The sequence below is a fragment of the Canis lupus genome, chromosome 31 (assembly GCF_011100685.1).
Source record: "Canis lupus familiaris isolate Mischka breed German Shepherd chromosome 31, alternate assembly UU_Cfam_GSD_1.0, whole genome shotgun sequence".
NCBI classification, from domain to species: domain Eukaryota; kingdom Metazoa; phylum Chordata; class Mammalia; order Carnivora; family Canidae; genus Canis; species Canis lupus.
The window spans coordinates 34,409,199-34,430,345 of NC_049252.1; the positions used below are offsets into that span (position 1 = coordinate 34,409,199).

Below are 21,147 nucleotides of genomic sequence, written 5' to 3' on the forward strand. Positions count from 1 at the left end.
AGTTGTCAGTCATCGTTTGTAGTAGCCAGGATGGGGCCTCACCGTTCTCCAGCTGAGGCTCCTGCTTGAACCTGGCGCCGAGCTGAAGCTGGTGAGATGTAGAAGGGCGTCCTGACCATCCTTGGGCCAAGCAGATGGGCAGTGACATGTACCTCATTCTCTGCATCGATCACGATCCCGGCTGTGAAAGTCAAGGCTTCACTTGGCTGCTGGGAAAACCCTTCAGCGTCTCCTTAGTCCAGGTGAAAGGACCAGACCTCTTTACAGAGAGACAGCACTGGCTGCAGCAATGAAACCGCTGGCAGGTTCCAGGGTCCAGCCCACATCCTCTTCCTGCTGCTGGTGAGGTTGTGACGTCACAGATAGGGCTGGGGCCCTTCTGTCTCATTACAGTGGGGCTCTCCAAGCCCATGTCCCAGACCTCCGATGCCCTCCCGCCAAGGGAGGAAGTTCCCGGGGTACAAGCAGCCTAGCAGATTTGGGGGCAGGGTGGGGGACAGTGGAAAATGTTCCCCTGAAAGCCTGAGATTTGTGCCATGGAGAACAGGGGAGGAGGCTGCAGCTCTTGGGAAAACCAGCCGGGAGGAGAGCTCGGGCTGCTGTTCCCAGAACTGGCCTTGCTTCAAAAAAACAAACCTTCTTTCCATTGATATGGAACACGAATCTAAATCCTGCGCCCTTGAACTAATAAACAATGGCCAACCCGTGGGGGATCTCTGTACCTCTGACTTTGACCTTTCAAAAAAAAAATTAAAAAGAAAAATATCTAGCCTTTCAGTCTCTGTCCCTGGTGGAATCTGGAGCAGAGAGCCAGCAGCTTCCTGCTGCCTTCCGCTAGGTGGCACCTCGTGCTCTCAGATGCCCGCGCGGCGTGTGGACAGGTGAATGAATCTCATTGGCTTACGGGAGGCATGATGCCACCGGGCAGCCCTTTTTAAGAGAAAAGCCAGGACCGGTGGAAGAGCCACCCCTGAGCAGAGGTTTGGGTGCTGAGCACGGTGCCGAGCACAGGGATCCCGGAGCTGCAGTGTCAGAGCAACATGAGTGAGGTGAGTGGCGCTGCTGCTTGCAGACGGACACTTGGGGTGAGAAGGGACCTGGCCACAGTTGGGCTTGGGGAAAAAAAAATGTGAAGGGTTTCCGAGTGGTGATGAAGAGCAGATCAGCCCCGTAACTATTTTCTCTGAGGGTTGACACTCTCGACAGCTTGGCTGGCACAGCAGGTGCAGACACCTGACAGGTTAAGTCTGCAACTTTTAGAAATCTGCCTTAGAAAGAGAAAGGGGATTAACCGTCTGCTTCCGATGTCATTGGGACTTTGGAAAGTGCTCTGGGTTTGAGACCTCCGGAGAGAAACCGATTGGCTCAGTGTCTTGGGAGGTTTGCACTGCTTCCCGCTTGTCCTCACGTGTCCGCTTCGGGGGCCCTGGCAGCAGGTTGGCAGGCAGGCCCGCTGGTGACAGTCAGCCCTGGGAGAGAAGCGGGGGCAGGATCTCACGGCCCAAACTCTACCTGCAGTTCATCAGGGCACTGGCGAAAGGGGCAAATGGTGTGAACCGTGCCAGCCCTGTGTGCGCGGCTCGGCCTGGAAGACGCTTGGACAGGAGAGCAGCGACAACGCTCGGCTGCAAGTCCCTTCTCTGAATATGTTCATATAGAAGATACCTTGCTGGGGCAAACTGAGAGCTCATTTTATTTTAAGACAATCATGTTCTCTTGCTTTCTTTTAAATGAAGCAGGTTTGGGGTTGGTGTACAAACCACCCCCTAACTCAGCTCAGTAATTGGGACAAATCCATTTTCATGTCTTTTCTGGTCGGCACGTAAATAATGACTTTTAAAGATCTTTTATCTTCTCTGTCTTTTTTTTTTTTTTTTTTGACAGATGGGGGATCCTTTTTTTTGGAAGTCTAGAGTAAAATTAACTTCAGAAATAAGTTGCACCTTCACTGCGTTTCTCTCTCTCTGATGGGTGACTTTTGACATACACAGGACAGGAAGGAGGGGGCCAAGAATGTAGGGTTTAGGGATGGGGCTTGGGACGGAGCCAGGGGTTCGAGTGAGGGTAAGGGAGTGCGGGAGGAAGATGGGAGGGCTGGAAGCCTCCCCGCCACCCACCGAGAAGGCTGGGGGGGCTCCAGTAACACCCCGAGCTTGCCTGTTCTCGGCCCTCAGCTCTGCGGCCCCGCGCTCCACTTGTGTTGTCTCATTTGCCTTCCCAAGTGCTGTGAGGTAGGTGCTAGTGTTATTCCCAGTTGACAGATGGGGAAACTGAGGCACACTGAAGTTCAAGGTGAGCTGGTTCCATGTGGGTGGCTGGTGAAGGGCAGGACTCAGGCTGTGGGGCTGGCAGCCGGCCGCCCAGTGATCTCAGGGTCCGAGAGCACATGGAGGTCTCTGAGCCTTGGGTGCCAGAGAAGGAGGAGGGGGAGGAGGAGGAGGAAAAGCAGCTTGGGCCTGAAGCAGAGACGGGGCAAGAAGGACCAGGCCCCTGGGCTTTCTGCTGGAGCCCACGAGACTTCGGGGGCCTCTACCCTGTGGCAGCTCACCCTGTTCACCACGAGAAGCGCAGGCTTTGGGGTTGGAGGTCTGTAAATATACAAATTAACAGTCTCATAGAGAAGGAGTCAGGACACAGTAGAGCCCCCGGGGCCCTTCTTCCACACTTAGCTACCCTGGGTTTTTCTGGAGTGGTGGGGCTCCTGCTGGCTCCCCTCGGGCTGTCACCCCATCTCCAGCCGGGGCGGTGGCCAGCATCACACACGTGAGCTCTCCAGAATGCCTCACCTCCGCGGTGTTCACCTAACTGTGGGTCCCCAGGGAGAGAGCAAACGTCCCAGAGCTCAGCCCATGATTAGGGTCACAACCTCGTTTCTGCCAAACGTGAAATTAGGGCAGCTGTGCAGCTGCGCCCTGCCCCATCTCTCCCCCCCCCCCCCCCCCGACCTGTTCCCCATTCCCTCAGACCCTAGCAGGCCACTGCAAGGGCTTCCTGTGGTGCTGAGAACATCCTGCAGGATGCACATCTGGCTCCTTTGCCGCCCTGTGCCCCCACCACACCGCTTCCAGCTCCCTCCTCCACCTTTGCCCCTCCTGTCCCTCCTGCACCCAGGCCCCCCTCAATCAATCACCTGCAGCGCCAGTCTTCTGGCCACCAGCTGGGTGACCAGCTCTCTGGCTGGTCCCCAAGTTTCCGGTTGTGTGTCCCTCAGAGGGTGGGAATTTGTCCTTTCACTAAAACTTAAATCTGCTTAAAACATTTAATAAAGTTGAACAGAAGCTCCTTTCTGGGTAGAGAACTGAACCTCTCCCCACCCCAAAGCCTTTCCTTAGTTGGATGAATTACATGTGGTTTCTTGTTTTAATAGCTCTCAGGCAGGGATGGATTTCAGATGATCGTTTACTTACTCATGTAACTAATGACTGCAGAGGGCCGAAGCAATGGATTTTATCAGGCTTTCCTCTGACTTCGGGATTTGTTTGAGTCTGGTGGGCAAACAGGGCCTGCTCCAGCTGGCAGGGTTTAGGGCTCGCTGAGCTTACAGCTGCTCCCTTGGGCTGTGCTGGAGCTGGGCTGGGGGGAGAGGCTCCCAAAGGGCCATGTGCTCCCCAGGTGGGCACAGGGGTACAGCCCCGGGGACTGAGCTGGCTTTCAACTGGATGGCGCCACGACACAGTATCTTCTCCATCCCCTGTGACAATGCTTTTGGTGGAGGGGGCATGAGGTGATTGAAAAGAGCAGCTCAAGTAAAGCAAGGAAAGTCAAGTCCAATTTTAGGGCACCGAGAGAGTGGAGGTGGTTTGTGGGGGTGTCTCATTTACATTTCAGGATTAGAGTATGTCAGATGGGCCTGGAGATAATTTAATAGGAATCTAAGTGCAGGGTAAGGTGTATTAGCTGCCTTAGAAATCCTAGCCACCAAGGCTGAAGTGTACAAAGTCATTCCCTTCTCTCTTCAACTGGACCCCCACACAGGAGAAGAAAAAGACCTCTTTTGAGCCACCATACAGGAGTCCAATGAACAATAACAGTCAATCCCATTTTCCCCATGCAGGTTTGCATTTTTAAGTTGCTCTTCAAAAGAACTTATTTAGGAGGGCCAGGAGCAAGATTTTAATGCCATTAAGGCAAACATTTGGAGAAGCAATTTAAAAAATGACACCCACCCTCACCCTATTTGCAGGGGGTGGGGAGAGCTCCCGTTGCATAATGCATCAGTTGACAGTTATTAATTAGACCCGGGACCCCTTTGAGAAGGCATCCTCCCGTCTCCACTCTTTTCTTGCATAAGCTTGGATGGGATGTTGCAACTTGGCACCAGAGCTATGAGCCTTTCTTTCATCCAGACACTGCCGACAAAAGGATCATGCCTCTCAGAGGCATGGTGGGAACACACTGAGGACATTTAAGGGCAAATCTTTAGACCCACATGCCTGTCCTTAGCACAGAATCAGAAGCTACTGGCTCTGCAGCAAATCTCTAAAGAAGGAAGAGGACAGTGAACAACATTGTCTGGAGAGAGATTTGCAAGGGGAGGGTAAGCTCACTTAAATCCTGAGGTGGGTCATAGAAAGGACGGGATTTTTTTTTTTTTTTTTTTCAAAAGTAGCTGTTGGTTAAAAAATATCATAGGACACTTGCTTGGGACTTACCTGGTCAGCCATCAGGGTAACCCACTGCTGAGACAAATAGTAGGAAACAGAACTGGAATGAGATTTATCATAGTCGTGTGCCTCATATGACGTCATGGTGAGCTACAGCAAATGCTCACGGACAGATGATCGGGTTTGCAGAGAACTGTGTGGTTTAGACCAGTTAAGCACAGATGCTGGGGGTACTTGCATAAAATGGATTTTAAAATTGGCCCCGGAGGCCTAGCAACAGAAGGCCAAATGGCAATTCAGTTTTTTTCTGTAATGTTAACCTCATTTGGGGGGGCGGGTACCAGCAGCAGGGACACAGAAAGATCCAGAAAGATCCACATGGTTTTGCTGGATCACAGCAGGGTAGGCACTCTTTCTCTCCTCTCACTGGGGATATTAGGTCTAGAAAGATACCAGTTTCAACCTTGGGTTCTAAGTTCAAGTTTTCTGGAGTGGGAAGAGGTCACAGTTCAGCCTGGAAATGTGTTTGCTGGGCTGATGATTGTAATGGATTGCCATAAAACTCATTCCCCCGATCCTGCATTTCATTAACAAATGACGTGTGATTAAGAAGCCTCACTGTTTTCCTCTTTAGAATTCTAAGAATGACAGAATGCAAGATGTATTTTTTTTTTCAGAAAGAAAAATTGAAGAAATGACTCACACTCGGTTTTATTAAGGGTTCAGTTGAATAGTGTGATCGAGATGAAAAGGAAATACAATTTTCTGTCAGGGGAAGTGCCTTGAATTTATGATGAATACGTTGTTTGCATTATTATTTTTTTTAATTATAATTTTTACCTCGGTTTTTCATTAGAGGTGTTGTCACAGGAGGAAGGTGTTCACCATTTGTCTTTGGTCCTCTGTCCTCGGTGTACTGGGTGCATGGTGCTACTTGAACCCCTGAATAATATCATAAGCTCAAGTCCGGGGCTTTTCACTAATTTAGAATGGCTTTCTAGAACGGGCTTCTTGCTGGAGGGGGCAGAAAGAAGGACTTTAATTTGCACTGATTTATGTTATATTTGGCTGATGGTTTTCTAAGACACAGCGTCAAAGCTCATGCTATTGTCTTCATCTGTTTGGGCTACTGTAAGAAAGTGCCACAGATTGCGTGCGTGCCTTATAAACCTTGGAAATTTATTGCTCACGGCTCTGAAAGCTGTAAATCCGAGATCAGGGAGCTGGGTTGGTCGGGTGAGAACCTTCCTCCTGGTTCATAGACACCTGTCTCCTTTCTGAGTCCTCACATGGTGGAAGAAGGGACAGGGATCTCTGGGGTCTCTTCCCTTGGGGTCTCTTATGCGAGGTCACGAGTCTCATTCATGGAGCGCCCCCCAACATGGCCTAATCGCTTCCCAAAGGCTCAATGCCTTCAGCTTGCGGGTTAGGATCTCAGCACATGAATTTTGAAGAAACACAAACGTCCAGACCCTAACAAGTACTACGGGTTGCATTTTATTTATTGGGATTATCCCACCTGGACCATAAGCTTCCTGAGGATAGGAACAACTTTACACTGTCCCCAGGACCTGGCTCCTGGTCTGGCACTTGGTAATGCCCCCTTACTGGATGAATAAATGGATTTCGGGGTGTGAGTTTATCGGTTAAAGTGACCAACAGACCTGACACCCTCTTTTCTAAATGTTGAGATTTGGGGTCCAGACAGGTTTGGAGAAGTAAAGTTCTATCTTTTTTTTTTTTTTTTTTTTTACTCTGGGTTTGAAATCTGGGTTTGTCATTTGAATCTTTTAAGTTGGAAAGGATACATTTATATGCTTTCAGGACAGGCAAAGAAATAAGAGAAACTGGAGAGAATCTGGACAGAAAGAACTCTTGACATTTGGAAAAATGTCAAGGAAACCAAGGGAGCAGAAGGAGGGACAGAGAATTCTAATATCCTATAGTTCGGGGGTAGTCTCCACTGGGACTATTTCACTTCAGATAAGCTCTATGAAATTCAAACAAAAGGAGCCGTAGCCAGAGAGGCAGAGCCCGTGAATGCCCTACAAAACGGTTTGCTGTATTGAAATAGAAAACCAATTTGACTGTGCTTAGGGGGGGATCAGAGGGAGCCTGAGCAGATCTTTAGTGAGATAACTTCTGGTGCCGAATCACGGTCCACCAGCCTGCAAATCCGGGCATATTGTTGGAGGCAGAATGGATCTCTCACACAGGAAACGAAATTGCATATATTCGAATATTTTAATTCATATCGAAAAATTAGCCATTGATGTTTATAGTAATTAACCAAGTGTTGTAACTTCTGGTTGCATATTTAAATATTTTCAGTTAATTGGTATTTAAAATAGGAATATACGACAATTCATACACAGAAAGATGCATTTGCCTGTGTTCTCCTGGGAAGTCAGACACTGAATTGTGTGACCGTGCCCCCATGCAGCCCAGCAGGCTCTGACTCTATATTCCTAACACCCCCAGGTATCCACTGTTTGCCATTCTTCATCCGATCCTTGGAACGAAGTGAGGTCTAAGTAATGAGGAGGAAATATTTTCCATTCTGTTTGGTACAGGTGCCTTTCGAGCATGGATATGAGAATGTTCTACAGATCATTGTTTTGTGCCATTAAGCCAAGCAAGCTTGCCACACCTGCCAGTGGCCCAAACCTATAAATCCTACATCCATTTCTGGGCTGTTTTACATGAACAATTCAGCGTAAGGTACACATTCCAGGCATCAATCTGCTTGAATATTGTTAGTGCCTTGCAAATAGCCCGAAATTTATGCTTCGGAATCTCACTGAATTACTTCTCATTCCATCCCTGAAAGGGAAACGCTTGGCCATATTTATAACGTTGCCGGTGGAAAAATCAATCACCCACTAAATGCCATTATTTTACATTTTACTCTTAAACTGCCACCTTATAAATAAAAGGAAGACAAATTAGAATCATAAAGCAGGAAGGTAATCACCCACAAATTGAAAAAAACTCCTCTGCAGAACATCTAAGGGAAAAGAAGCCAAAAAGTGTGAATTGATAAGAAGTATTGAAATGAGGCAATTTTCATATCACAATGGAACTAGAATAGAGAACAGGAGAATCCTTTTTCCTGGAAGGTCTCTGCTCCCAGTCTGAGGAGAGTCAGGGCTTTGCCAAGACGGAAGTATCTCAAGTCCTCCGTATTTTGATCCTTCACCCAATGGTCTAGAGTGTCTTTTGAATGTTAGTTTTTAAATATTTGTTTCTGACTATTTGAAAGCTGTTTGATAGCTGAGGTTGTAGCTGGATTGGCTTGAGATTATGCTTTCCCCGCTATCACAATCCCAAACTGTGGAGGAGCAGCAGGACGAAGGAAATGGTCATCTGATCCTCATAACCCCACACCTGTGGCTTGGCCGAGGTTCTAACAAAGTGATCAGTTATTTTAATTTTATACAGTGCCTGAAAAGAGGACCCCGGGGGTTGACAATACTCATTAACGTTTGTCTTAACCAAGCAAGACAGTAAAATGTAACAAGGAAATGTCTTTATCCTCAAGATTTTTAATTTTTTTTTGCCAATATACTTTTATGTCCATCAGGTACTAAGTCTAACTATTTAAAAATTAATTAATATATTACATCTGTTTTTATCTTATTTTATTATTATTATTTTAATCCTTAAGCAATCTGTCTGCCCGACAGGGAGCTTGAATCACAACCCTGAGATCAGGAATCAGTCACACGCTCTGCCGACTGAGCCCGCCAGGGTCCCCATACCTGTCTTTACATGGAAGATTCTTTTTTTTTTTTTTCATGGAAGATTCTAACATATATAATTTCCTTATTAAGTAACATCCTTCTTTCATCAGGGATTATTAGGGAAGCATCACTTTTCTTTTCCCGAGCTTGGCAAAATGACACAGTGTACCTGTGCTTTTCTTTTTCACATTTCCCGACAGTTGTTTGATCTGCAGAGAAATCCCCGACGCCATGAATTGGTCCAGCAGGTTCGGTAGCTGTGCTTCTCCAGCCTAATCTGATGGCCGTGGGTTCGGAGCTCGCATGGGTGCTCGTGAAGATACTCTAGCAGTCGCAGGGGGGGTTGGTGCCCTCCGTGCTTCCTTGTTACTTTTGCTGACGGCGTTAGCATTCTTTTCAATCTGTGAAATTGTATGCACAATGTTTAAAAATTGGGGTAAAACGCATATCATCAAATTTGCCATCTTACCCATTTTTAAGTATATAACTCAGCAATGTTCAGTTCTTTTACCTTATTATGAAATAGCCCTGCAGAACTGTTTCATCTTGTCAAACTGGAATTCTAAAACAAAACAAAACAAAACAAAACAAAGACAAAAAACTAGAATTCTATACCTATTAAACAAGTGCCCTCCCTTTTCCCCTCACCTGGTGACCGCTTTTCAACTCATTGTCCCTATGCATCTGACTACTCCAGGGACCTCGTATATGTGCACTCAGACAGTATTTGTCCTTTTGTGCCTGGCTGAGTATAGTCAGGATGATATCCTCAAGGTTCCCCCATGTTGTGGCAGGTCACTATGTAAGACAAGTTCACCTACACGTAGATCCATAAATCGATAAATGGATTTATGGATCATCGATGATCCATAAATCGCCCTCCCAGAGCTCAAGCAACTGCCGCACAGCACACGGTGATATTCTGAGAGCAAGTGAAGAGTCGTGGGATTCCCACTCTTTCCCACTCACCCAGATGACAATGTCGGTATCAATCCTGTTATTAGCTACTGATAAAACCTTATTTTGTTCCTATTGATCTTTGATCTCAGAGAGACATAAAAAGAAATTGTAGAGTTTCCTTCCCTGTGCGTGGTTATGACAGTGAAGCACCTTACATCCCCAGAGATGCCATTCTTTTCCATAGTCTATATCACTGGTGATCCCTGGGGTTGTGCTGTGTGCAACCTGTGCAGCTGAACGTGGTGGCCTTGCCCTTTCCTGGAGTGTAGTCACCCTGCTCAAAGACCGCTGACCTAGAGAAAGACTGTCATTTCCATGGTCCTACTTAGAATTCAGAGAATTGAAGCAGACCACTGTTGTCATTTCATTCGAAGTAGTCATTTGAAAATAGGGAGCTGAGTGCCTGAAGGCAAATCTTGCTCAGAATCACAGAGCTTCTTGAGGAAAATCCAGTGTCGGTTTCCCTTACACATTTCCTATTCTATTAAATTTCTCACTTTCTGTCATATCCTAGATACAACCCACTTTCTTTTACACCTGCCCCAGTTCCACTTAGGACTTGGATGTGAAATACTTGAAAAACAATATTGTCCTGGATTTTTTTTTATTAGCCTGAGTAAAAAAAAAAAAAGCAGCAACAGAAATCTTGACAAAGTCATTCCTTCCTCCCCCAGGTCTTCCACTTTGATTCTAGAGGTTCAAGTGTACTCTCTGAGCCTCACCCCCATCCCAATAACACAAGGAGGGATTGGTGAGGTGAGCGTCAGGGAATGGCTGCCGTGAAATCTCACTGAGATCACAGTTGACAAAGTCTTTGCCTCACCTGGCGGTTTCCTTGACTTTGACTTTATTTACACCAATCCACCGTCATTTCTTGCCTTATTCCCCAAACCCTGGCTCTGTTTGAGTAAGAAGAGCATTCTGGACCCCTCAAATAAAACTTTTTTAATTTTTTAAACCTTTGCTCAGGGAATGGCAGCATTTTGAGTGGCCAGATCCACTACGTGTATAATCAGTAATCACATATCTTGTTGGCCACGTTTCCTTCTGCCTTCTAGATTAGGGAACTTTGAAAGACGGAGACTGGCTCTTCTACACTGGCACATGCCCTTCAATGCACATTGATGGGGAATCCATTGCATGCTGTACGTTGTACTAGGTGAAGGAATAAGATGTGGTCCCCACCCCTCCAAGAGTTTAGAGGCTAGTTGGGGAGACAGAGTCACATAAAATTAACCTGACTTAAGGTCTATTCACTGTACAAACGGATGGAAGCACTTGACGAATGTCATTGTTGCAGGCCTGGAAAGGAGAAGAAGGGTGTTCTCAGGGAACCTTCCTCATGGAGTCAATGCTTCCAGAAGTAGGGTCTCAGGGGATCCCTGGGTGGCTCAGCAGTTTGGTGCCTGCCTTTGGCCCAGGGCGCGATCCTGGAGTCCCGGGATCGAGTCCCATGTCGGGCTCCCGGCGTGGAGCCTGCTTCTCCCTCTGCCTGTGTCTCTGCCTCTCTCCCCCTCTCTCTCTCTATATATATATCATAAATAAATAAATAAATAAATAAATAAATAAATAAATCTTTAAAAAAAAGAAAAAGAGGTAGGGTCTCAGTACACATTGACTGAGGAATATCGACCATGACTAATAGATATTCAGTCTAAAAAATCATGAATTTCAGAACCACATGACAATTTAGCCATCTTCATGTCCAAGGGACAGGTACATATCTATGATGATACTACAGTTGATTTCTGCCCCTCGCTTAGTGATACAGATTGCTTCAAATGTGTCAGACATCTTCCCATCCTTATCAATGAATATTTGGGTTCTATTAAATTATCATGTCTTCTTTAAAAGTGCCAAGTGAATAAAGTCTCTTTAGTACATTGGAAGCTGATGACATGAGTACGGTCAATAAGACTTTTGGAATTGTGCAGATTGTCTCATTTTGAAAGTTCCACGTTCTACTTGTGAGAAATGCCTGAGTGAACTCAGATATGCCCGTAGCCGTCCTTCTGTGCGAGTATTAGCGTTTGTCCAGGATGAGCCCTCCCTGCTCATGTTGTGTCCCAGAGCCCCGGGTGGCTTCCTCACCATTGTTGGTAATTTCTTCTCTTTGGAGTTTGTTCAAGGCATGGGCTCATCCCTGTATTTATAACTCTGTTCTCACATATGCATAAATCCTGTCAAAATATAGAGATAACACAGCGCCACATCGCAAATATTATTTCTGGCAATGTTCTATACCTCAGAAATGTGGGCTATTTTACCTATTCTGGAAGATGACTTCTTAAAATAGATGTAACAATGTGTCAAGTCCCTCCACCAAGTACCTCATGCGAGTTTACTGTTGTCTTTTCATCTAGATTTAATCCATCCCATCTTCAAAGCGGATTCATTCTGGGGGCACTTTTTAGTGAATTTCCATGCCTTTTTTTGTTTTGTTTTGTTTTGTTTTGTTTTGTTTTTTGCCCAATTCTTGCTGAGAGCCAGATTTGGCTGAAATTCAGGTGAGAGCTCCCTGATAATTGAACGTTGGATGAAGATTTTGAATTCTCACAAGACGAACGCATAAAGGCAGCGTCGTGTAACTTTAGCGCTACAAGCAGTGCCCTCAGGGGACCCCACTCTCGCTCTTGTGTCCCTTGCGTATTTCAACAAGGAAGCAAGAGGGGGACTGAAGAGACAAGCAGATCTCCATCAGAAATGCGGTGGTTCCAAGACAAGCAGCAGCTCTGTAATTGTTGGCTCCTGCCCGCCTCTGCACGAAATGTCTTTTAAGGTGATGGTTGCTCACATGGAGCTGGAAAGTCCTGGGAAAGCCCGTGTTTGGATGGTGGGGCAGGACATGTGTGGGGCCCAGTGAAAAACAGGCATGTGGGGCTCCGTGGAAAACATTATTAAGAATTTCAAGACTGTGATGACAAAGCATTAAACCAAACTTGGGGCTTTTCTGAGCCAGAGGCCCCTGTGTGACTGCGTGGGTCATGTGGCCATGAGGCTGGTCCTGCGTGGAACTGGAAGTGGCCTGATTGCTTTTTAGTGGAGAGAAACAGAGAGAGAGCGAGAGAGCAACAGTGCCCTGATGAAACATTGCTATCCCTTTGCAATGTCAGGGGCCTTATATATATATTTTTCCCTCACCCAGAGGAGGTTTTCAGAATGGCCCATGCCTGACCATGGGAGCAGGTGGCTTGAGGGTCTTCCCTCTGAATCAGATGGAGCATCGAGGTGGCTCTGAGGAAGTCCACCTAGCAGCTCGCTTATGCAAGAAATCAGATGACACTGGCTGACCCTGCAGGGCTGCTCTGAGGTTGGGGTGACAAAATTGATTAAAAAGCACTTGGAAAGCATTTTTAAAAGGCCATATACATGCTAACTTGTGACCCCAATGTGACAAATTCCCTTCATTCTGATTCAATGATGAGCACTGGGTGTTATTCTGTATGTTGGTAAATTGAACACCAATAACAAATAAATTTATTATAAAAAAAAACACATAAAACGACCTTACCCAGTGTGGGCTGTTGATTCAGATGAACATTGCAGGCAGCCTGCTGGCACCGAGGTACCTCCTACATTCTCGTGTTCTTCCCTGGAGGGCACCCTACCAAGAGACAGGGAGAGCAGGTGTATGAGGCTTGTTCAATCCGCCTGGGTGGCTCAGTGGTTTAAGCGCCTTCCTTCATCCCAGGGCATGATCCTGGAATCCTGGGATCGAGTCCCACATTGGGCTCCCTACATGGGGCCTGCTTCTCCCTCTGCCTGTGTCTCTCCCTCTCTCTGTGTCTATCATGAATAAATAAATAAATAAAATCTTAAAAAAAAAAAAAACAAAGAAAGAAACGTTTCCTGCTTGGGAAGTACAGGGTTCTCATCAGAGCAGGAACCAGGGTCAGTATGGACAGGTACAAGGCTGGCATGAGTGTCAGCCCTTCGGATCAACCCTGACCCAAGAAGGCGACCTTGACCGACGTTACAGCTGGGTTTGTTTTCCAGCAGATTACATGGGTCTGGATCTTGGAGGGATTTGAAAATAAGATAGAGAGCGAATGAATATCCACCGTGAAGGAGGCAGAGCGTGAGACGGAGCTGGTAGCGGGTGCTGGTGCTGGTGGTGGGCATGCGTGCATTTTGTTTGCAGTGGGGAGATTGCTGGAGTTTACACCTCCCCAGGGTGCAGCTGATCAGATGGCCCATACAGCTTCATCTGGTCTCCTAATCTGTCTCAATTCACCCCTTCAGCCGTGACAGCTGATTTATGACAAAGCAGTCAGTCCCCTTGCTTCCAGAAGTATACAACCTCAGACTTCTACGTGTTCCGAAGCTATTTTCGTTTTAGTCGAGTGGGGGAGAAAAGCTGGCTGCTTCCTTATTACCAAAAAAGAAAGTCTCCAGCTTCTGAAGCCTCGGAACACCCCCCTTGGGGAGAAGCACTCTGAGCAGCGCGGTGCCAGGTTAACATCTGAGCTTTATCACAAGGAGCCAGCACACGAGCACGGAGCTTCAGCTTCCCTAGGAGGGGCGCATGCAGAAGAGCCCACAAAACTAGTTTAACGTGTGAAAAATAAATCGGGACACTCGGGCGGAGGGGATTACCGAGCAAGATCCCCACTCTGGTACCAGATGGGTCGAGGCATAAAATATCTGTGCGGTCGATGGCAGAGGAGCCATCAAAACCATCAAAGACAGGTCTTCTGTCTTCCAAAGCCAATACCTTCCCCTCTAGACAGGCAAGATGAGGTGGCAGGTGTGCAGACTTCCAAACCAGTCTGCCGACCTTCAAACGCCAATCCCTTCCACTTAGCAGCTGTGAATCCTTGGGCAAGTCACTCAATCTCTACCCCAGTGTCTCAAATTTTATATCCATCAGATGAGGGTGATTGTCCTATCCGCTTCACAGGACGGTTGGTTGCTACAGACGTGTTACCCTGTCGCTTTGCAGGGACGGAGCCTGCTGCCTTGGTGCAGAGAAAGGAAGCCCTTGCCAAACTTGGAAGCAAGATCATTCACTCGGCCCTCAAAGTGGCTTCTCTTGGGGAACAGTGGATTTGGCTGATGTTCTTTCCTCTCCTGCACACTGTCTTGTTCACTTGATGAGGAAGTTGAGCGCAGCAGTAGATCATGATCGGCTCAACCATTAGAGGAGCCGTGTGGCCGCGGTGAGCGACCATTCAGTGCCCGGGATGGGTGGCTGTGTAAGGCCCAGCAGGGCAAAATTCCCTCAGCTATGGGGGCATTTTCATTCTGTGGTTTTTGGCCACCCTTTGCCTTTCACTTGATGACACCTGGCACTGCATTTTATTAGCCATACTGGGGAAGGGATGGGGGAATGAAATGCCGGTGTTACTGCTGAAAACAAAGCAAAGAGGTCTTTTCCTGTGGCCTCTGTAATCTGGGGGAACGGGGACCTTCTGGCCTCACATCAGCTTCTCTGGCCTTTGAAATATAAAAGTGCCCTAAAAATAACATGACTATAGGAGGGACAGGCAGGCTTGGTGTTTTCACAGTGATACCAGTATAGGTCTCATTTCGTTCCAGAAAACTGGCCATGCCTGTTGGTTTATCCCCATCATCTGTACAAGGTCGATTTGTCCTTTAATGAGTTAGTTTATAGGTTCATCTCAGTGTCTGCCTTTACATTTATCTTTTATGGACGCTTTTCCACCTCCCTTCTTTGTCGTGGCTTTGGGTTGACTGGCTGTATCTCCCGGGATGGGGAGCAGAGCAAATCTCTGAGGTCCCTTTCTGCTCTGCGTGGCTCTGGCATCTTCTGTTACACTGAGAAATAATACACGTTTGGGTCTCTGTGTCTTTGTCTGAGAGCCTACTGTTGTCTGGTCACGGCAGCTGTCGGAGAAAGCATCTGCTCTTTACGCCGACAACCTTTATTCTGAGGATATTCTAAGGAACCTACAGAACTTTAGGAGGGCAGAGAAGGAAGCGGGGCAGACGGAGAAGCATTTCTTTGGGTGCAGTTCAGATGTGGAGGGTGGATGATGACATCTGCATTCAGGGGTCGTGCTGGCACCTTACAGATCCATGGGGCTTCTAAGGACAGCTCAAGGCAGGCTTGTTCTACTCTTGCTGGGGTCCGTGGAGGGGGGTGTGTATTGACTCAGGCTTCTTTTTCATCTTCAGCTGTGCGGGGTCTCTGCAGATGGGTCAGCTGGACACACACTGCCCCAGGGCCACTCCGGTGTCCCCTCTTCCTTCCCCACTCTTCCCTTGGTCACCATTCTACCCTCTTCCTGTGTCTTCTCTTTCTGGAAAAAAATACAGGCTGTCATTTGTATCGACACACAAAATAATCCACCTTGGGATGAGAGGCCCAACTGAAATTCGTAATAACTGATAGGTAGAGACTACCTACTTTGTGAAAAAAATAATCACAAATCCCAATATTCTCTCTTTAGATTCTCATAATAGCCACGTGAGCTATAGGTTTAATAATTTAATTTAATTTAATTTAATTTAATTTAATCCTTCATGGAGAAGAAACTGAGCAGCAGAAGAAGCCAAACTCTGAGGACTGAAATCACTTATTTGGGGTCATTTTGCTGCATGTCAGAGCTGGGGTTTCTCCTGGTCCCCAAGCTGCTGAGCACAATGTGCTTTCAGTATCTTAACTTACTGCAAATCGAACACAATGGAAGCAATACAGGCAGACTTCTTTTGAAGCCTGTTTTCCCATTACTTTGCCGTCTGGTTCCTTTTAGGGACCAGATCTGTGCACTGAGACCATTTTCATCATGTGTAATTCTCACAGCCTGATGAAGCAGGTGCCTTGTCCTAGCTTTAGAGAAGCAGAAACTGAGGCCCCAGAGAAGCCAAGTGACCTGTGCAGGGTCACACAGCTGCTAAGTGGCAGGGCTGGGAGGGTCTGGACAGTCTGAACCCAGGATTGCAGGAGACTGTCCTTACTTCTCTGTTTTCTTTCTTTCTTTCTTTTTTGGTCATATTTATAAAGGTATAATTTGTGTATAGTAAAAGTTACCTTGCTTAGTTGTATAGTTGATGAGTTTTGACATGATCAGTCTTATAATTGAGACACAGACTATTCAATCACTGCATAAATTCTTTGTGTGCCTTTAGCGTCAGCTCTTTTCTCTGCCCTTAGCTCCAGAGCCTACATTCTTTGCCATCACATCCTAAATTAAAATAATCCCAATTTATGATGTAAGCTATTCACACTGCCTTGAGAATACCGTGATCACCGAGGCCTGCACAGGTGCTTCGTAACTGACAACTGAAGCATTAGAAATGTAGGAAAACAATCAGGAGAGTGAGGACAGTTCTGGTCCTCGTATAAATCACTCCCAAATCTCAAACTGCAGAAGGGACGTTCAGTGATGGGGGCTCTTTTGCTTTTTTTTTTTTTTTTTTGGCTTAAACAACAAGCATTTATTCCTCATAGTTCTGAAGGCAAGGAAGGCGCAGATTCAGTGTCTGGTGAGAACTCACTCCCGAGTTCATAGATAGCCATTTTCTTGCTGTGTCCTCACATGGTGAAAGGAACCAGAAAGCACTGTGGGGTCTCCTTTATAAAAGCACTAATCCCATTCATGAGAGGTTCACTCTCATTACCTAATCCCCTCCCAAAGGCCCTACTTCCTAATACTATCACATTGGAAGTTAGGATTTCAACATATGAATTTGGGAGTTGGGGGAACACAACTCTTCAGTCCATAATAGAGGCATACAACATCAGATCATCCCATGATTAATTATTTGATTGTCAGGTTTAGGTGGTGACCTCCAGCTATCATTAAGGTACAGTTATGCTATATGTTGGCAAATTGAACTCCAATAAAAAATTAATTAATTAATTAATTAATTAAAACAAAACAAAACAAAACAAAAAAACCCAAAAGACTATGGGAGACAACTTGAAGAGAACCCTCTGGTCAAATTTGGAAGAATTTGAGCATCAAAACAAGAATGAGTATAATTGTTTATAACACATCGATTTCTTAAAAATCTGTGAGTCCATTGTGATATCTCTATCACATATATATCTCTCATTTATCTAGCTACCTCTCATCATCAGTTGTAATCTATATTTATATAAAGGAATAGCAGAGAAAAGAAAAGCTCTTCTTCATAGTAGAATGTCAAAGAATATAGAATTAGAGATATCACTATTTTATAACAGTTGATGTAATAATTGCTGACTAGGTCAGGCAGCAATCAACGGTGTATTTTAAAAACATCAGATAAAAGGTTGTTAGGAAAAAGGCATATTCATATGGTGCTGAAGAATCACTCCACAGTTTACTTAGTAATTGCAAAAGGAAAACTGTACCTTTGCTTCTTTTAAATGGGTTTCTGTTCTGCTCCCTAAATGGACACCCCACCACCTGCTCACGGGGACTCTTCAAGCCTATCAGGCAGAGAGGCAGAGAGGGCAGGGAGGCTTCCTTGCCAGCTAGCAAAGAAGTGAGTGCCTCCGGGCCAACACAGGTCCCTACTGTAGTCCCGTGATCTGCTCTGCATCTCTTCCCCCCACCCCATCCTTGCTGGTGGCTGGGAAACCCATGGCTCTGGGCTGGACACGTGGTTTAAAGAGGACACTTATCTTCCCTCTGGCCCAGGGATAGCATCCTGCCTCTGCACATTGAGGTTCAGGAGGGAATTCAGCCCATACCCATAGAATCAGACGCCCCATGGAGAGCAGCTACCCCAAGTGGTGTGGAAGGAGGACACCCTCCTGTGTGCTCTCAGCAGCGGAGGCTGGGGGTGCCGGCGTTTTGCTCTGAGACCAGAGTTGGGGGCATCCTGGACGAGGCCAGTGGCAGAGCTTGCTCTGTGTGCATCTAGGTTTCGGCCCAAGTGCAGAACCTGTGCTTTCACATGTTGCTGTTGGCATCACTGGTCTTCCAGAGATGCCCTAACAAGTCACCATGGTCCAGTTGGCTTAAACAACAGAAATATATTGTTCCACAGTTCTGGAAGCTGCAAGTCCAAGGTCAAGGCATCAGTAGGCTGGTTCCTTTGGAGGCTGTGCATGAGAATCTGCTCCAGGCTCTCTCCTTCACTTACAGATGGCCGTCTTCTCCTTAAATCTTTCCCTCCGTGCATGTCTGCATCCACTTTTCCCCTTTTATAAGGCCTTCAGTCTTATCGAATCAAGGTCCGTCCTAAGGACCTCATTTGAACTTGATTACCTCTGTCCAGACCTGGTGTCCTAATAAGGTCACTTTCTGAAGTACACTCAATTGCAGGAGCACGTGGTTCAACAAGTAACACTGCAAATGTTGTGGTGAATTCCCTCCGATTTGAAGGACCATCCAGAACCTTCCCTGCCACCCATTTTTAAGGAGGATTGACATTAACTCACATCTTATCATGACTCCTTTTTTTTTTTAAGATTTTATTTATTTATTCATGAGAGATATGCAGAGAGAGGCAGAGACACAGGCAGAGGGAGAAGCAGGCTCCCTGGGGGGAGCCTGACATGGGACACGATCCCAGGACCCCGGGATCACGACCTGAGCCAAAGGCAGATACTCAACCACTGAGCCACCCAGGTGTCCCTCTGACTCCTTTTTGAGCTGAGTTGAATAAACAAAGCAAAGTGATTTTCTTGACATAACTTGAGATACGTGGATTTGAAAATTTAGAGGTATTTTCTGTAGATAAATTTAATAGGACATGAACTCATCCTACTTTGAACTCATAAGATAAAGCAAATCTATAAACTTAGAGGATCCACACAAGAGCCGTTAAAGTGTTCTTACATTTCTAGCATATACCAGTTATGGAATTGTATGTGTGGTATGAGGCGATTTTTGTAAAATGGAGACTATATGCATCTCCACACAGAAAAATGATGTGTAAGAAATATTCTAGGCTATTTCATGAAATATTAACGAAGTTTAACCCTGATTAGTTGGAGTATATGTAGTCTCATGCTTTCCTCCTTGTACATGTATTTTCTGAAATTTTCATAATGACCATATCCTAGTTTTATAAATAAAAAAAGTGTTATTTTAAAAAATAAATTGGCACAGGAAAGGTTTTTAAGGGTGAAAAATACTAATTAAAAAATATGGCTGTAGGGGCGCCTGGGTGGCTCAGTCGGTTAAGCATCTGCCTTTGGCTTAGGTCGTGATCTCAGGGTCCTGGGATTGAGCCCCATGTCAGGCTCCCTGCTCAGTGGGGAGCCCGCTTCTCTCTATCCCTCTGCCTTTCCTTCTGCTCATGCTCTTTCTCACTCTCTCTCTTCCTCTAATGAATAAATAAAATCTTAAAAAAATATAGGCGTAGGACAAAGCATAATGGGAATTTCGGTAAGACAAAGCACGCATGGATCCCTAAAAATGAGGATCCTTTTATAAATGGTCTGCCCTAAGCACAGCAATGCTAATTATTTCTATTACCATAAAGGTCAGGATAACAAGGGTAGGGGAAGAACTTAGCCTCTAGGGTGGGATTTCGGCCTTTGGGTCTTTCTGGGGTGAGGGCAAGCACAAGGAGGGGAATGAGGATGAGTTTCAAAGGTTAGAGCCCTTGTCTGTGAAGATCCCACCACTTTTTCATTTAACCAACTTTTTTTTTTTTTAAACCCTTCCAGCTGAAGTTCTCTTTGACATTAGTTTCTACACCTTTAGGGATTAAATTAGCAGCATTTTTAATGCTCCATTTTCGGAATGGAGAATTATAGGTGATTTAAAGTATCAGTGGCATGAAATTAAATCTATTCTATCCTTATCACATAATGTTGGCATGAAAGTCTCTTCCGCGCTTCAGACAAATTCAGGAACTTTGATTTGGGAGAGGCTTTTAATGATGTACCTTTGATGTTCCCAAGAAGCCACCTGTTCAGTTGATCTTGGTGGCCCCAAGCAATCATCAACTGCCTGCTGGCTCACCCAGCCACCCAGCCCACTGCACCATGCCGTGGCTGTGGTTTTGCTCCACTGTACATTTTAAGTCTGATATTTCGGGTTGCCTGGGTGGCTCAGTGGTTGAGCATCTGCCTTCAGCTCAGGTCGTGATCCTGGGGTCCTGGGATCGAGTCCCACAAAGGGTCCCCCACAGGGAGCCTGCTTCTCCCTCTCCCTACGTCTCTGCCTCTCTCTCTCGGTGTCTCTCATGAATAAATAAATAAAATCTAAAAAAAAATGAAGTCTGATATTTCATCCAAGAGACTTGCGAAACTCTGTCAATAAAGTGTTAAATACCATGGAAACACACATTTGTTTCTTTATAAACACGGTAAACAAAAGAAAACACAGAAAAGGTGCTGGGTGGGAAGGTGAGATCTTCGGGGACAACTCTCATCTTGACATCTCTCCTGTGCAAGGCACTGATTCTGGGAAGAATCTGCAATATTCGAAACATCATGGTCCCTGAGCGCAGCCCACACCACAGACAGGCAGATTCGTGTTTTTCCGCTTATTTAGGACCCATCTGAGAAACTGCTCGTCACGATGCTACCATTTCAGGCAAGCTGGAAACCCTGAAACCATTGGAAATATGAATATCAAGAACACTACAAAAGGAAGATAGCACCGAAGAGAAAAATTGCTTGGGAGCAAGTGTATCACCAGGGGATAGACGGCGTTAAGTAGCACTTGCTAGCAAGAGATTCCAAGCCATTATGGGAATAAGATGGATTTTTCTTTCCTTCTTTTGCCAGATCTCTGCAACTACTTGGTAGACAGAATCCAAGAGAGGCTAGATGTTGGAAACTGAGAGCAAAGTGCTTTTTAAACAAAACAAAACAAAACAAAACAAAAAAACAAAAAAACCACAACACCTTGAAACAAGTACTTTCCCTTCTTTTGATATAGAAATGCCAACCACTTGATATCGCCGGGTAGCATGGTCTCTGGACT

At 46.0% G+C, this 21,147-nt stretch overlaps 1 protein-coding gene across 1 annotated transcript in view; it reads left to right on the forward strand.

Annotated features, from left to right (window-relative positions):
* Positions 1-902: 902 nt before the first annotated feature.
* The window catches only part of PCP4 (Purkinje cell protein 4), a 54,704-nt gene continuing 34,459 nt past the window's right edge, over positions 903-21,147 (forward strand). The window contains exon 1 of the mRNA XM_038581530.1: positions 903-1,049. Coding sequence (XP_038437458.1) covers positions 1,041-1,049 — 9 coding nt within the window. The 5' untranslated portion in view covers positions 903-1,040. The remainder of the gene's footprint in view (positions 1,050-21,147) is intronic.